The 18,102-nt window shown below is 36.1% G+C and overlaps 1 protein-coding gene across 1 annotated transcript; it reads right to left on the bottom strand.

Moving 5' to 3' along the window:
- Nucleotides 1–16,325, bottom strand: zgc:92275 (cholesterol 7-desaturase nvd). Its single transcript, XM_067376185.1, has 7 exons — nt 15,347–16,325; nt 8,476–8,664; nt 7,350–7,528; nt 7,139–7,264; nt 4,860–4,979; nt 3,557–3,733; nt 1–341 (listed from the first exon to the last, which is right to left on the bottom strand). Exons 1-7 carry the CDS (start codon nt 15,774–15,776, stop codon nt 180–182), a joined length of 1,383 nt encoding a protein of 460 aa, XP_067232286.1. The 5' UTR covers nt 15,777–16,325; the 3' UTR covers nt 1–179.
- Between the last annotated feature and the right edge of the window lie 1,777 nt (nt 16,326–18,102).

The raw sequence follows: 18,102 nt of genomic DNA, 5'->3' as shown, positions 1-18,102 counted from the left end.
TTTTGCATTTGCTTTATTATTGTCTTTGCATATGTTGGTGGTTAAAACAATGTTTTGTTAAAAAGAATTATTTTTGCATAATGATTTTTTTTTTAATATCAACAAAATATTAGTTTTGTTTAAAAAAATATTGGTATTGGCCTTTTAGCAACCCATATCTGTTGAAGCATAGTTCATGTTCAGAAGTCCAGAGTGTCGTGCTGGTAGCGCAGTCGCGGGCTGTTGTCGCTATAGAACTGACTGAACCAGCGTCTGTGTTTCTGAATAGCTGAGTCTTCCTTCACAAGCATAGGTTTGGAGATGTACGTCTTGTTGTTCCAGATCATCACATCTCGTTCGAACTGTAACAGCAAAACCATCAGTTGATCCATCAGTTTGGTAGGTTTACTGTATATATATATATATATATATATATATATATATATATATATATATATATATATATATATATATATATATATATATATATATATATAAAATAACTTAATTTTGATAAAAGAATCCTGAATCTAGTTTTCACAAACATATTAGACAGCATAACTGTTTTCAACATTGATAATAATAAGAAATGTTTCTTAAAGGCACAATATGTCATTTCAAAACAAAGGCATAGCTTGATGACACCTTGATTTCGTGGAATCATGGGAGTTGTCGTCTTCACATCTACAGACTCTAGACTTGGGCAGAAATCATATTCATGGATGAGCTAATGTATTAAAGATTTATTAACATTACTGTAGTATGAAGCAGGGTGTGGCTGAAAGCCATTGGAGCGAAACGAGGACGCGGGAGTGATTGCTAATGAGAGACAATCGTGACAAGCAGCTCAAGAGCAGCGCAACTTTTATAATGCCACAGACGAGCGCTTCCACTTCTTCCAGTCATGTGTATGTGGTTGTGTTGTCACGATACCAAAATTTTGACTTCGATACGATACCCAACTTAAATATCACGATACCGATACTTAAACGATACTATGGTAAAAACCTAAAACAGCAGGAAAAGTAATTAAATAACATATGACAGAACTTCTTTCTTCACCAGTGTGCAGGCTGATAATTCTGGATTTGAGCTTCACTGCCGTGAAGTTAGAGTTAGATTTAATATATACTTTTTTATTATTTTCATGCTCAATAAAATTGTAAATTATTAGCTGTTACGCTTTTGTTTGTTTTTTTATACATTTAGGTGTTTTTGACAGTAATATTATTGTAAAAATTATATTACTGTAAAAATTAAAGCAATGTTATTAAAGCATAAAATTGGTTTAAAATAACTGTATATACCCTTCACATATTTATATTTTTTTTAATTAATTTTATTTTTGCAACCAGATATCACTTATTAAACTAAGACTCAATAATACACCTCTTTGCGGAGTTCTGCTTTCACGAGTAAAATAAATAAATAAATAACACTCATTTAATGTTTGAGAACATAAACATAATGCTGGTATCGCATTCACTAACCTGCCGTTCTTTAAATTCTTTGTACAAATCAGGATGTTTGACAGCAAGATGCTTTTGACTCCCTTCGCTTACGTTATTTTGTATCATATTTTGCAGACGGGCTTTGTGGTGTCCGTGGGCTTGCCCTGGCTGTCGGCAATGTAAGCAAAATAATGACATATTTCGCTTCGTGCATCTGCTTTCTCAACAATTTGTGGACGGTCTGCAAGAGCAGCTGTATTTGCAACCATACCCCTCGTTTCTTCACCATAAAAGCCGTTACGCAGTTAAGAGGAATAAACACACTCAATTTGCCTTAGAAGCAGCGTGCTGCACGCACACTGCCCCCTGCTGTTGCACATTAGGAAATACAGCTGGTACTCAAAGTACCGATTCTAATAAAATGAAGAACCGGACCGTTTTTAAAAGCAGGGTATCGCGATACCTTTCTAGTACCGGTATATCGTGCAACACTAATATGTAGGGTAACGCAGTGCTGTTTTATCATATTAGATACATTTGTGTGTTGAAAGTTGTTATAGTGCTACTCTGTGCGTTCGCTCGGCGGCTACTATGAGACTCTTGTTGCACACTGCAGTAAGCTAAATCAATATTAGGCATGGTAAAACATGGTACTCACTGTAAATCAAGAAAATGAGATTTAAACAATAAGCCATACTGTCTTGAGCTACATAACGATGATTAGTGTTCTGTCGATGAATGTATCCAAAAAGTTGCTCACCTGTCTAATAAAACATAATATATTAAAGCGTATTTGGTGTTTCCAAAATTGAGGGTAACGCGGTATGATGTCATTGATAGGCGACGCACGGACAAGGTCCGTGTCCTGGTTAAAATGCTTATTTACACTGCGTTCCAAATTATTATGCAAGAGAATAAACATTCAGATTGTAGTTTTTCTAAGAAAATGTTTGTTCGTTTATTTATCCATGTCTTTTTAGATAACTGGTATCAATCTCTATGGAAACCCTACTTAGAGGTTGTTCCACATTATTAAGCAAGTCACAGTTCTCATGCAATATGAGGAGGAAGAAAGATCTTTCTGAACATGAAAAGCATGAAATGGTGCAATGTTGTGCAAAAGGCATGAAAACAACTAATATTGTGTAAAACTGAATGGAGATTATTGAATTATTATAAGATTTTTGAGTGATTTAGAGCACAGCAGATCTCGGTCAGATAAAGGCTTATTGAGGAAAGTTCCTGTCAAAAAAATGTATTGTATTAAAAGGGCAGCTATAAAAAAAAAGCCAGTGTTGAGCAGCAAACAGTTATTTGAAGCTGCTGGTGTCTCTGGAGTCTTGAGAACCTCGCCATGCAGGCTGGCAGTTGTGCGTAAAGATGCATTTCAGCCACTCCAAACCAAACCTCACAAAGAAAACATTTACAGTGGGTGTAGAAATACATCAAATGCATCTTCAGAAAGATCTTTCTTCCTCCCCATATTGCATGAGAACTGTGACTTGCTTAATAATGTGGAACAACCTCTAAGTAGGGTTTCCATAGACCTGGCAAATTATCTTGTCTGAGATTGATACCAGTTATCTAAAAAGACATGGATAAATAAACAAACAAACATTTTCTTAGAAAAACTAAAATCTGAATATTTATTGTACTGAAATCTTACTGATTTTACTGATACTGACTCTTGCATAATAATTTGGAACGCAGTGTATCTGGATTTAAACATTCTTGGAAACGTTTTAATCCAAAAATATTACATATTGTGCCTTTAAGCAACAAATCAGCATAAAAAGAATGATTTCTGAAGGATCACATGACACTAAAGACTGGAGTAATGATCCTGAAAATTTAGTTTTGCCATCACAGGAATAAATGACATTTTAAAATATATTAAAATTGAAAACAGTTTCAAAATATTACAGTTTTTACTATATTTTTCAACAGATAAATGCAGCCTTGGTGACGCATAATAGTAAAAATAATTTTTAAAAATCTTACTGACCCCAAACTTTTGAACGATAGTGTATGGATGATAAACTTTTCAGAATGCAACATGTAACAATGTTGCCAATTAATGCACAATTCCAAATTTCAAGTCAAGCTTTGTTGACCCTTAACGTTACCTGGATGCATTCTGCCCGAAGAATGAACTTAGGTACCAGGGGAGGGATGGTGTTCTGGTAGAAGATGGTGTGTGAAACACACTGCAGTAATGGCTCAACTGGGGTAACACAGTGCATCATCACACCCCGACCCAAGAAACGGTGTTCAAAGAGCAGGAAAACCACACCTGGACCCACCTGCGAACATGAAATATATAATTCATATCATCAGGGAGTAAATGACATGTCTATGCTGCATTCTGTTGCGTAAGACCAGATCAAATTGATTAATTCACATACATCATAACAAATCTTCCCTTATACAGATTTTGCTTCTCACGCCTATAGCACTTTCCACCCTCAAGGATTCAGACTCTTTTTAACTTCAACCTCAAGTGAAGATCCAAGCACAGCCTTGAATTACAACTGTTTTCACACATACCATTAGGATCATTCACCGTCACTATGGTGACAAGACTATTCCTTTTCAGACAACACAAAAAGAAAAATGTTGCACAACTGACCATGAAGGAAAATTATGGCATTGAGACTTGGACTGCTACATAGACACGAAAACAAAGAAAAGGTTACACTTTACTATAGGCTTCTATATATTAACATTAACAATATTTTTTAGAGCATTAATTAACTTTGTTAAATGTTAATTTCATGTACATTACCATTAGCTAATGTAATATGAACAAACATATATTGACAATGAAAAATATGCTAAATATTCATAAAAATATATGTATATGACAAGTATATTAATAATTGAACAAATAAAATAAAAAAATATAATTAATTATGAAATATAATACATCTAATAAATATTATCTAACATTAAATGTACAAAAATTAATTAGTAATGCAAAACAACAAAACCATATTTTAAAGTGTAATAATTAAATTTTACAAAACATTTGTAAAAGGACAGAAAAGCTTAATATTTTTTGCAGCACTGAATCTGAATTATTTAACCCATAATATGTGATTCATAAAGAAAAGGATCTGCACTGAGCGCAGCCATACATCACTGTACAACAAAAGCATCTCATTAGTAAATCTGACACATCCCACAGCAATGAATAAGAGCATCGCACACACACACACACTTAATTTATATAAATGCATGCTCTGTATGCGCTCGCGTAACTGCTTAAAATACAGCGAACCACCCACAGAACACAGAGATCAAGACACTGCTGTTGCATTCAAGATCATCCATGACTTTCTTTCCATTCTTCTAATCAGTCAGTCTCTAGGCATTTCTCACAGTCTGCATGGCTCACATATGCCCTCTAGCTGACGGTCCAGTCATTACCTGTCTGGCCATGACGTCCAAATCAAGAAGAGGCCAGTGACGACCGAACACAGTGAGAGCATGTTTCACCAACATCTGTGAGCAGTGCTTGTTTGGCTCGGGTTCGGGCTTCCACTCCACCTGGAAAATACACAAACAAATCAAGTCTTACAGGTGTGGAACATCATGAGGGGGTTCAAATAATGACAGAATTTAACTCATTTAATTTAACTCATTTGGGTTAACTATCCCTTTAAAGGGTTAGTTCACGCAAAAATGAAAATTTTGTCATTAATTACTCACCCTCATGTCGTTCCACACCTGTAAGACCTTTGTTCATCTTCAGAACACAAATGAATTTTTCATAAAATCTGATGACTCAGTGAAGCCTCCATTGCCAGCAAGATAATTAACACTTTCAGTGTCCAGAAAGCTACTAAAGACATATTTAAAACAGTTCATGTGACTACAGTGGTTCAACCTTAATGTTATGAAGCGACGAGAATACTTTTTGTGCGCCAAAAAAATATCACTGAGCCAATGGATTTTATCAAAAATATCTTAATTTGTCTTCCAGGTGTGGAACGACACAAGGGTGAGTAATAAATGACAGAATTTTAATTTTTGGGTGAACCAACCCTTTAAGATGAAATGGAAAACGGTATTAAACTAGCTCTTTTTAAATAAAAATGGTCCAGTCTACTCATAACATAAGTAATTTACATATTCATATTTTTTCTTAAAGGTACAGTGATAAAACTGTTTAGTAAACTTGGAAAGATATTAATAAAAGTTCTTGAACAAAATTATATATGGGATTATATGAATAAAATGCTACAAAAGTGTAGTTATAAGGCTCCTTTAATCAAGTACCAACTCAACACACATAGATATATAAGGAAGTGTGTTTTTACAGAAGAGTGGAGCTTACAAGATATTGTTATATTTTTATGGTTTTATGATAGTGTTATCCATTTTAATTCAACCATGTATCCTAGTTCTCCTCTACATAACAAGATAAAAACTGTTGACCAGGGTTATTATTGTTAGTAAATACTGAAACCATAAAAAACATTTTCCATTACTTGAAACTAAATAAATGGTAACTAAATAAAATATATAAAAAAACAAAGTTAAACTAAATGAGAAATGTCTTGGTTTTAGTTTAAGTACTATAATAACTAAAACTAAATAAACTAAAATTTAAAGCTGCCTGTCTGCAGTTTTTCCTCTTTGTCGCCATCTCTGTTTGAAACATGCGATTGCAGTCATATGCGGAACAGTTATCTGTACGTGCGTTGTGCCTCGGCACAGCTCGTCAGCGCGGATTAATCTAATGTTTGCTGTCAGTCACCGCACCGTTGTGGATACTGAACTTCAGAATCACAGATTCTACATCTTGAAAGTATGACCAATATAAGAATTTTCACTGGAAAATATTATATGAACAAGTAAGTAACATGTCTGCCACTTTTGTTTTGACCAACTGAGGAAAAAAGCATTAGGCCTACAATAAATCACGCTGCCAATGATGATTAAATCTAACGATCTCTTAGCTCTGGTCATGCCAAACTGTGCAAATGATTTTTACTGTTATACTTTATTCTCAAATTGTTAATGTTAACAACATTAGCATTGCATGACTGTGTATTTAGTGTATATTAGAGTTACCTGTAGATTTCAATTTCTGTAGCCACTCCACAGTCCGAAGTCTTTTGCTTTTCGACTACGTCTGAATCTCCAGTTGTCACTGATGATTGTAATTTGGACCTTTCTGGATTACAATCCGCCATCAAAATTTGAAGTTTAATTATTTCAGCTGCTGAGAAAAGGCTATAAAAAAGCCGCTACCGGCAGCTTCCTCTCATGATAAAACCAACTAGCCTGGACTCCTTCCTTTGTTTACGGACGTGACGTAATGACGCACAGACAAACTGCTGTATGCTTGAATTTCCCGCGGAAATCCGCCATGTCGCTCTTATTATAAAACATTATTACAAGCTTACTGTTGTGAATCGAGACAAGATAATTAGATAGTTTTGAACACTGGCTGGTTATATACTTGTTCAAAAGTTGATTTTGGATCATTTTTAACCAAAAAAAATTGCGGACTGCAGCTTTAAATTAAATAATAATAATAATAAAAATGACAAAAAATACTTGAACTAAAATTAAAGTGAAAATATAAAAATAAAATCTTATTATTAAAAATGATAATAGTATTTCACTGATGCTAAAGTAACACTGCTGCTGACAATGGCATTTCTGCCTAGGATAAATGTCTATGTGAGGAATCAAACCTTCCAGTCATGCCGTATAAACTCCCAGGTCTTGCTGTTAGTATAGCGCAGATCAACTCCACTGACGATACCTGGAGTGTGCAAATGAGCCAAGTGTGCGATGTCCGCAGCATTCTCTGGAATCTCCTGAGAGAGACAAAGGTGTGAATTAAAATGACTTATACAAACCCAATATTCACATATGAGATGAATTACATATATGCTGTCTCACCTCAATGTGTGCATTAATAAAGTGTTCGGTACGACCGCGGTACACCCATTCCCCGCGGGTGATCTCGCTCTGTTCCGGCACTCTCCAGCTGGGCTCGAGCCCGTCACAGTGAAACCACACCAGAACCTGCCCGTTGATCTCACAGCTGGGCCAACACCGCACCTTCGCAAACTCAGGCACTGAAAAACATCCAAACAAATGCCAAATACACTGTCAGTGAAATGTTTTAGGCTCAGTATGATTTTATTTTAAAGAAATGAATACTTTCATTCAGCAAGGATGCATTTCTGTCATGTCAACTCTAGGAGTGTTTGGCATGGTAATGGATATGACAATGCTGATGTTTGGTCTTAGCAGAATAGATCTGCTATGCTGCTGCTGCAGAGCAAGTACAACAGAATACATGAATTACCCATAGCAGATCTATACAGGTGGAGCTGGGGAAGGTGGAGGGTTTCTGAAAGCGCTCTGCAACTGCTACAGCAAATGCTGACCAAGTACTTGAAGGTTTAGCAGCAAGCTCATTGGCTACTGATACAGCAGGAACCAATCAGCTGTGCCCTGTAGAGAATGATGTGATTGTAAGCAGATTGAGTTAAGGACCTATTAGCCTGCGCCATCTAGAGTTTCATGACAGAACTTTGTATTTATGTTACAAATTAACTTTCTATTCATCAAAGAATCCTTAACAAATGATCAGTTTCCACAAAAAAATTGTTTCAAGATTAGTAACAATAACAAATTTTCCCTGAACAGCAAATCAGCATACTAGAATGATTTCTGAAGGATCATGTGACACTTAAGACTGAAGTAATGATGCAGAAAAGTCAGCTTTGCATCACAGGAATAAATTACATTTTAAAATATATGACAATAGATGTTATTTTTAATTGTAAAATGAGTTTTTACTGTATTTTAATCAAATAAATGGTAAGCATACAAGACTTCTTTCAAAAACATAAAAAAATTCTTACCGAGCCCAAACTTTTTGATTGTAGTATTTGTCTAAAAGGTACTTGTACAAATCATTTGCACTTATACTTACATAAGTTTTATGCAACACAAACAATAGTCATCAAATCAAGAACATAGAAAACACATCTTAATTTCTTTTTTGATTTCTTACCTTTATCTGCATATGGAATCTTGACACATTTCCCATCGACTCCACGGAACTGCCACCCGTGGAAGGGGCATTCAATGCAGCCCCCTACGACTCGCCCCCCCACAGCCAGGTTGGCACCTAAGTGGGGGCAGTAAGCATCCACCACATAGGCTTTGCCGTCCTGCCCACGGAACACTGCCACCTGCTGTCCTGGAGAAAAATACAACTAAATGTCATTTTTTTCATTTTGCTGTAGTCTTTAACAATAAAAATAGTATTGTATGCCACAATAGGTTACAGTAAACTAAAGAGGGCAGTAATGGTCTTTCACAAAAAGAACGAAGTGACTGCTTCAGGTTAAAGGTACAGTAAGTGATTTCTGAGAATCGTTGTTGAACATTGTTGATCTCTGAAATCAAGCCAAACATCCAAACCCATCCTTAATTGCTCCGCTCCCAAAATGCACAAACAGGCAATGCAATAGTGGATTCTCTTTATCATAGCAAAAAAAGCTTTGCGAAAAAGAAAGCAAAGATGATGAATGAACAACAATGAAGAACAAAAAATGAACATAAATTACACTACACAAGTATATACAAGCAAGAGTTTTTATTAGCAGCACACACTTAAAACCAATGTCAGTCACATATAGAGCAGAACCAATGCAACCTCAGCATCCATTTTCAGGCCTTCCAGCTTAGGTCTCTCCAGTGCTGGAAAGCATTTCTGATATTAAAGCTCTTGCCCGATCATAACCCTTCTTTTTCCAATGATCTCCCTCTTGCTCACTCTCTCTCCTCCCCCATCAAAAGTGTATACACCCCTTACTGCTGATTGGCTACAATCTTGTTGAGGTGCTCAGTAAGATCCGCTTTCAACAGCGTTTTTCAGAAATCACTTACTGAAGCTTAAATTGGGTAACTGCCACAGACCAACCGCATCCAAATTGTAATTTTTTACAAGATGGACAAAATTCGTCACCAAATAAGTGATTCGGTTTAACCAAAATTTCGGTTTTACCGAATGACACTTTTGGTTATACCGAATGACAATATTTCAAACAATGCTAACAGGCTGATATCTAGTTAGCTAGCTAGACTGCCAGCAAAATTGCAATCAAACATTTTATATTTAGTACAAATTTTTAAAATATTAAAACATTTCCCATGTTTTATAGAGGTTGTACTGAATGACCTGATGTTTCGGGACATGCGTATGAGCAAGTGAAAACATGAATTTTTCAAATAGTTAAGAGGGAGTTACTGACTTTGCATCATGACCATGTGGTCCTTTGCAGGTGTCTGAATAATGTCACATCCTGTCACATGATATTTACCACATGACCTGATCCAAAATGGTCCCTTTATATTGGTTACTCCGAATGACATCAATGAAATCAATTTTTCTTTCTCATAACAAAGCAATGATTTCTACACATAATTTTAATACTATTTTGCACTATGTTGATATATGATGTTATAAAATCATGCCAGAATAAAAAAAAAAATATATTTATTAAATGTTAAGATATTTTAATCACAAATGAAATGGCTGTATTGGCCTTTGGACGGTTAAACCGAATGCCCTTTTGACAGTTTAAAATACCTTTCTATGTAGCAAAATATAATTAAAACTTTTGGATTCAATAAAAGTGATCTAGTTGTACTACCTTACATACTTTGGATGTCATATCATTGATTATTATTTAGGCCTTTGGACAAATAATGACCCATCACGTCAATGACCCATACACTGAATTCATAATAAATTATAAATGTGTTCAGCATCCTGCAAAAAAAATTATTATTTTTTTTTTTCAGATTTTCTAGACTATTTTAAGTCATTAAGTGAGCAGGATATATTAAAATGAAGTGCATTCCACTTAGTGTACTACAAGTGGTAACTAAATACATTTAATACAGAGATATTAGTGGATATAAAATTAGTGCACAAAAATAGAGAACTTTAAGTACATTATAGAAGTGTACTTTTTTTCACCTGGGCTGGCCTGCTTGCTTACAACCAAAAGGCGGAGGTCTGCAGTATTAGAAAATAAATTACATTTCATGTCACATCAATGAGGATGACACTGGTCTAGATTTTGCCATTACATCACAGTCTATATCATAAGCCAAATGGGAAAGTTAATAATTAATTAAAAACAAACAGTAAAGTGTGTCAGTTAATAATTAGGCCTATATTGTTTGTCTGGCAAGCAGCAGTTTTTATATAACCAGGAATAGGCATAGCAACATTGAAGACTGTAAAATCATTCTCTCCTCAGGTCTACAGCTACAGGACTGAAAAAAACACCCTTTCTTTTATGCTGACCTGAGGGGTTTTATTTGCCTGCAATGCAGTGCCCCTGAAAAAAGTTCCTACACTCAGATGACAAAATTGCACAAAGGAAAAAGGTAGTGGAAGCAAACAGACATGACTGCCACAACTGATATCAATAATATGTGTGAAAATACTCTGTCATTAAAATATGTACAGTCCTACATAGGAAGTACAAACAGAAAGTCGATATGAAGAGGTTAATAAAGAGACAGAGTGAGAGAGCAGTGTATTTGAGCTGAGTAAGCATATTAGTTATCTGTTATCTGACATGATTCCTATAAGACATATAGCCGATATAGGCCATTTAACTAAAGTATGCTGTAGCAGTAACTGCATGCAATTAAATGCTGTGCACTTTGAGATCACTAAAGGAAACCCAATTTAGCTGTGCCACTTCCAAGATGCTGCTTTTTAGTCTGTGGGCTTGCAACAAGCATCTAGAAAGCATATAACCACAGATATCTTTAAAGGTGCCCTAGAATCAAAAATTTAATTTACCTTGGCATATTTAAATAACAAGAGTTCAGTACATGGAAATGACATACAGTGAGTCTCAAACACCATTGTTTCCTCCTTCTTATGTAAATCTCATTTGTTTAAAAGACCTCAGAAGAACAGGCGAATCTCAACATAACACAGACTGTTACGTAACAGTCGGGATCATTAACATGTATGCCCCCAATATTTGCATATGCCAGCTCATGTTCAATGCATTACACAAGGGCAGCCAGTATTAACGTCTGGATCTGTGCACAGCTGAATCATCAGACTAGGTAAGCAAGCAAGAACAATAGTGAAAAATGGCAGATGGAGCGATAATAACTGACATGATAGCATGATATTTTTAGAGATATTTGTATATTGTTTCATTAGCATGTTGCTAATGTACTGTTAAATGTGGTTAAAGTTACCATCGTTTCTTACTGTATTCGCTATTTTCATTTTTAAACACTTGCAATCTGTATAATTCATAAACACAACTTCATTCTTTATAAATCTCTCCAACAGTGTAGCATTAGCCTGTTGCCACAAAGCACTATCAAACTCATTCAGAATCAAATGTAAACATCCAAATAAATACTATACTCACATGATCCGACGCATGCATGCAGTATGCATGACGGACATCTTGTAAAGATCCAGGGTTATATTAGCTGTGTGAACTTTGTAAATGCACTGCATTGTAGTCGAGAGCTCGGGGGGCAGGGAGTGCGCGATTTTAAAGGGGCTGCAGCCTGAATCGGTGCATAGTTAATGATGCCCCAAAATAGGCAGTTAAAAAAATTAATAAAAAAAAATCTATGGGGTATTTTGAGCTGAAACGTCACAGACACATTCAGGGGACACCTTAGACTTATATTACATCTTGGAAAAACTGGTTCTAGGGCACTTTTAAAGGGGACCTATAAGTATAATATATGTCTCAGGGGTCCAAGAATGTGTTTTTGAAGTTTAAGCTCAAAATACCCCACAGAACATTTATTATACCACGTTGTAAATGCCCATTTTTGAGTGGAAGGAAAAACATGCCGTTTTTATGCCTTTGTTCACCTTCAAAACACAAATTAAGATATTGTTGATGAAATCCGATGGCTCAGTGAGGCCTCCATTGCCAGCAATGTTACTGCACCTCTCAAGATCCATAAAGGTACTAAAAACATATTTTAAACAGTTCATGTGAGTTCAGTGGTTCTATCTTAATATTATAGACCTTATGTAGCCCCGCCCCTTTTTAGCGCTGCTCTCGTCTTTTGACTTCCGCTTTTTTTATTTCCACAGCGATCTTACGTATTTATGAATGAACTGCTCATTTTAAAATCTTCCCGGTCTACTAACATTTGTTAAGACATCTGCTTTAAACATAACAATGCTCATGATAACTTTCATTAACTCTACAACAGGTAAATCCACTTCACCAGCTAATTATTCTTCAACAGCGATGCCACAGAAATATATGGGCTACCGCAAAAACGGAAGTTCAAAGACAATTTTCTAAAATAAGGTCTATAAAGCGACGAGAATACTTTTTGTGTACCAAAAAATCCCCAAAATAACGACTTTTCAACAGTATCAACAAAACACTGCTTCAGGGCATTACGAATCGAATCAGTGAATCGGAGCGCCAAAGTCACGTGATTTAAGCAGTTTAGCCCTTTGATAGGAGATCCAAATCATTAATTTGAAACAAAACATTCCTAAAGCTCAGAAGCTTCATGTAGCAGTGTTTTGAAATCGGCCCATATAGATTTCGTTATTTTGGTTTTTTTTCGTGCACAAAAAGTATTCTTATCGCTTTATAATATTAAGATAGAACCACTGAACTCACATGAACTGTTTCAAATATGTTTTTAGTGCCTTTATGGATCTTGAGAGGTGCAGTAACATTGCTGGCAATGGAGGCCTCACTGAGCCATTGGATTTCATCAACAACATCTTAATTTGTATTCCGAAGATGAATGAAGGTCTTAAGGGTGTGGAACGACATGAGTGTGAGTAATTAATGACAGAATTTTCATTTTTGGGTGAACTAACCCTTTAAGTGTGTTAAAAATAGTCAGGAAAGTGTACTCTCTTAAACTGGCCTTTTATTTCCTTAATGTTATATCATCAGCGAGTACCTTTTTTTTTTATATATATATACCTTTAAGACAAAGTACACTACAAGTGCATATTTAAAATATACTTGAAATTTCGGTCAGAGTGCTTCACGGTGAGGTAAAATGAAGATTAGTTAACTGAATTTGGTCTGAGGCATATCTTTAATGTACAGTATCTTTACAGTATCATTTCATTTACAGTATCTTTTATCTATAAGATTTTTTTGTGGTGACAGTTGGCCAGGTTTGTAAAAGTAATCAAAGGTCGCACAGGTTCAGTGGTCTCCAGGCTGCAAAAAGCACAACAGTGTTTCTTTGTATACCAAAGACAAAACTACAAAGGTGTTTTGTTTGGTTTTCATTGAAAACCCAAAGGTCTCTGCAACATGATAGGACATCCTACAACAACTCAGCTAAGCAACAGACACTTAAACATAAGAAAAAGCCAAGATGAGTAACAAAAGACAAAGACTTTGCAATGACAGGGCTGCACGTACACAAGAGTTTAACCTGTGAGGTTATAGTCTGTCAAATGCATAATGAAAATGATGGGGAATGATTTAATGTTTCACAGATGATCCGCAACCCTGTCTGAAATCAATAAGATGCTACCTTACCCAGAAACCTGATCATCTCAATAACCTTGCTGATTTTCCATCAGAAACTGATCAAAAAATTCATATCAGCTGCATATATAATGCTTCAACATACAGTATACAATATCCTGTCTGTGATATCTGAAATATCACCCAAAATATGTTAAACTTATTGAGTATTTATGCCATAAATACTTATGTTATAGCTATAGGAATTGTTGTGTAAAAGGTTTTAGATGAAGTATAGGCATGTCACACTGCCCAGAAATTTACATTTATGGACTAAGTGACGTGCAGTTAATGCAAGGTATACAGTTTATCGTTGTGCGTTTAATCAAATTAAATCAACAAAAGACCTTAGAGATACTAGCACTATGTATGCTGAACTGCAGGGACATAAAGAATGGAAAAATGAAACGGAAATTAATAATCAACCTCTCATCCACCTCTTTGGTAAAAAGATTGGCTAAGATTTGTTTGTGTAATAACAGACATGGAAAACTAACATACTGTATGCGACAAAATAGCTGCATTATTGATATCAAGATGGGAATGTTAGGATACAAATGACTTCGTTTCTGTTCTTGAAGTGACCTGGAAATTCATCTGGCTACAAAAGAATGAATGAAGAGCTATTTCAGTCTCAGTTATCTGCGTCTGCGCAGCACTGGAAGGAAGACACATGGCTGAAAATGTGCAGAGCCTCATAGGGAAACACTGTCCGTCTGTAATTCATTAATCATTTTTAACTGTCAAGTGTCTAACAGGCATCCCTGCATATTATGGCAAACTGTTTTGACTTTTAATGATTCTCGGAATATGATATTTTGATATAGACATTACAATTCAATTTTCACTAATTAAAAAGGATCATTCTTGATATCAGGAATTGAATTTTTACTAGTAACAAAAGTAATTTTTTATATCAGGAATTACATTAGCACAAACACAAATTCTTGATATCATAAATTCTTACAAGTTTTTAAATGTTAAAAGGGCGTCAAAACTATGGAAATGAAATTGCAGATATCAAAAATTTGTTTCTTAATAGTTTTTTGGTACACATTTCTGGTACACATATCAGCTATGCTTCCAGATCAACTTTTAAAAAGCTAAAACGCATTCTGTGACGCATGCGTACATAGATTAAGATACGCGTCTCGTGATGTTTTATGATGTTCATCCCCCCACTTTCTGATTTAATAATGTGTTTTATATCGCTTCTGTGCTGCTGTTTGTGATCCCATGACACTTTAACTGCTGCAAAAAAGGAGAAATAAATCTGTGGGACATTTCCAGTGATGCGTTTTACCTCACCTGCGCTTTATTCACCATCTTTGGCGGTTGTTATATACCTACCTAGCACTGTCACACTCTTCACATCTCCTCTCTCCAGCATGTGAGAGTCTAAAACCCGATACCAGCCGTTTGGATAAACCGGCGGTAATTCTCCAGTTTTCCGTCGCCGCCTCACCTCGTTGGCAGCCTGGGCACGAGAGCGTCCGTCCTCCGCAATGTACCCCACCTCATCCACACCGCGGAGCAGCTCCAAAGGAGCGAATAACAGTCTGTACAACCAGCCCATCGCTAGAAGGAACACGCCCGCGAAGATGCAGGCTGCCGCCCGTGTAGGGGCTCCGGCCAGTCCGGTTCTCCGCCACAGTTCTGGGTATCCACCTCCGAAGAGCGTGTTTGATGGATCTTGGACGAGCATGACGAAAGTGGCGGTGAGACCGATCGCGGCCACCGCGGCCGCCTTGAACAGCAGTGATGCCCGTGAATTCTCCATGACACCTGCGATGTTACACACTGACAGTCAGTGCTCTCGATAATCCCTCCTTCCCATTTTAGTTTCTATGCAGACAGAAGGCTGTGGGTTTGTTTATGCATGCTTTTTTTCTAGGGGTCACACTCACACACAGCATGTGTCTGTATAGCGTTCAAGAGCGCCGTGGATACGTGAAGCGGCGCATGATTGACATCCAGAGACCACGCCCACATGCAGGTGAGATTTCAAAGTACTGCAAAGTAGCTACTGTGCGACACTATACTTTTACTTCATGAGCAAAGTGCATTGGCAACTTTTTGTTTAGATGATCAGTTTATTAAAAACGAGGAAAGGTATGTGGAACATAGGCCTATAGCCTAGCTACTAACTGCAAAAATTGTACATTTTTACATTACACATTTCATTTTCGTTTTTAACTTTAATTTTATGGAACAGGGTACAGAACACATCGTTCCCAGAATTCTATTATTTACTTAAAGGTGCCATAGAATTTAAAATTGAATTTACCTTGGCATAGTTGAATAACAAGAGTTCAGTACATGGAAAAGACATACAGTGAGTTTCAAACTCCATTGTTTCCTCCTTCTTATATAAATCTCATTTGTTTAAAAGACCTCCGAAAAACAGGTGAATCTCAACATAACACCGACTGTTATGTAACAGTCGGGATCATTAATATGTACGCCCCCAATATTTGCATATGCCAGCCAGTGTTCAAGGCATTACACAAGGGCAGCCAGTATTCAATCTGGAGCTGTGCACAGCTGAATCATCAGACTAGGTAAGCAAGCAAGAACAACAGCGAAAAATGGCAGATGGAGTGATAATAATTGACATGATCCCTGATATTTTTAGTGATATTTGTAAATTGTCTTTCTAAATTTTTCGCTAGCATTTTGCTAATGTACTGTTAAATGTGGTTATATTAACGGAGACTAGAGCCGTCGCTATTTTCATTTTTAAACACTTGCAGTCTGTATAATGCATAAACACATCTTCATTCTTTATAAATCTCTCCAACAGTGTGTAATGTTAGCTTTAGCCACGAAGCACAGCCTCAAACTCATTCAGAATCAAATGTAAACATCCAAATAAATACTATACTCACATGATCCGACGCATGCATGCAGTATGCATGACGAACACTTTGTAAAGATCCATTTGAGGGTTATATTAGCTGTGTGAACTTTGTTTATGCACTGTTTTATAGTCGAGAGCTCAGGGGCGGGGAGCGCAAGGATTTAAAGGGGCCGCAGCCTGAATCGGCGCATATTTAATGATGCCCCAAAATAGGCAGTTAAAAAAATAATAAAAAAAAATCTATGGGGTATTTTGAGCTGAAACTTCACAGACACATTCAGGGGACACCTTAGACTTATATTGCATATTGTGAAAAAAAGTTCTAGGGCACCTTTAAAAGAAAAAAAAAAAAAAAACAGGCAAAGAACATGAAGCAGTGCACATGAACATAATCACCCACTCATCTGTTTTAGTGTTTGGTCTGTTTTTTTAATGATTTTTTTTTTTGATCTGTTTAATCATATACATCCATCCTTAATCCATTTGTCATACGATCAAATTAATCAAGAGTTTCGTTTTTAGTAGTTTTGTTTATTTTATTCTGCTGATCCTATGCTTTCTGACTTGTAGTAGCCAACTAGTCATGAAGGACAATAATGCACCACATGTATCCACAAACACATGCATTTGTAACTCTTTTAGGGTTTACAGCTCCATTTCCTACTTTGTTAAACAATATCAGCTCAGATTTGCTGTACTAGATGTAATATATATATATATATATATATTATATAATACACATAATACATATATACATATATATAATACATAAAATTTAGTATATTTAGTATATTATTCTTTCTTTGTTCCAGCTGGTCGTGGCCTGTTTTCCAGTGACGTCCTGTCTGAATTCAGTAATAAAGGGTAAAGATAGTGCCAATGTTTGTTCTATCTAATGCTATGATTGCACTGGTTGTTAAGGGTAACGTGACCATTCCCAAGGAACAGTCTCCACATTTACCAACAATATCTCTAGATAACTATATTAGTTCCTGGAGTGCCACTGTACCTCAGATTTCAGTTTCAACCGCAATTAAACACACCAGCTAATCAAGGTCTTCAGGATTTCTAGAAACAAAGCCTTACAAACAAGGGTCAATTCAATGCTGGATTTGCACAAAAGATTAACATGACGGCACATGCTAGGCGATGAGTTGAATCAACTCCACAGCAACTACATACATTTATCCACTAACAATTCAGAAATGTCTCTCCATCAGTGTTCAGTGTTACTGACAATCATCAT

Source organism: Chanodichthys erythropterus, chromosome 22 (assembly GCF_024489055.1).
Source record: "Chanodichthys erythropterus isolate Z2021 chromosome 22, ASM2448905v1, whole genome shotgun sequence".
NCBI lineage: Eukaryota > Metazoa > Chordata > Actinopteri > Cypriniformes > Xenocyprididae > Chanodichthys > Chanodichthys erythropterus.
The sequence above is the reverse complement of the archived record's forward strand: the minus strand, read 5'-3'. Positions and strand labels throughout refer to the sequence as shown.

What these genes read in the sequence shown, in the direction of transcription:
- zgc:92275 (XM_067376185.1), bottom strand. Translation starts at nt 15,776, where the DNA reads ATGGAGAATTCACGGGCATCACTGCTGTTCAAGGCGGCCGCGGTGGCC. An exon ending in TTATTAATGCACACATTGAG is followed by an intron (nt 7,265 to 7,349) that starts GTGAGACAGCAT and finishes TGTCTCTCTCAG; the next exon opens with GAGATTCCAGAGAATGCTGC. An exon ending in TTATACGGCATGACTGGAAG is followed by an intron (nt 4,980 to 7,138) that starts GTTTGATTCCTC and finishes TGTATTTTCCAG; the next exon opens with GTGGAGTGGAAGCCCGAACC.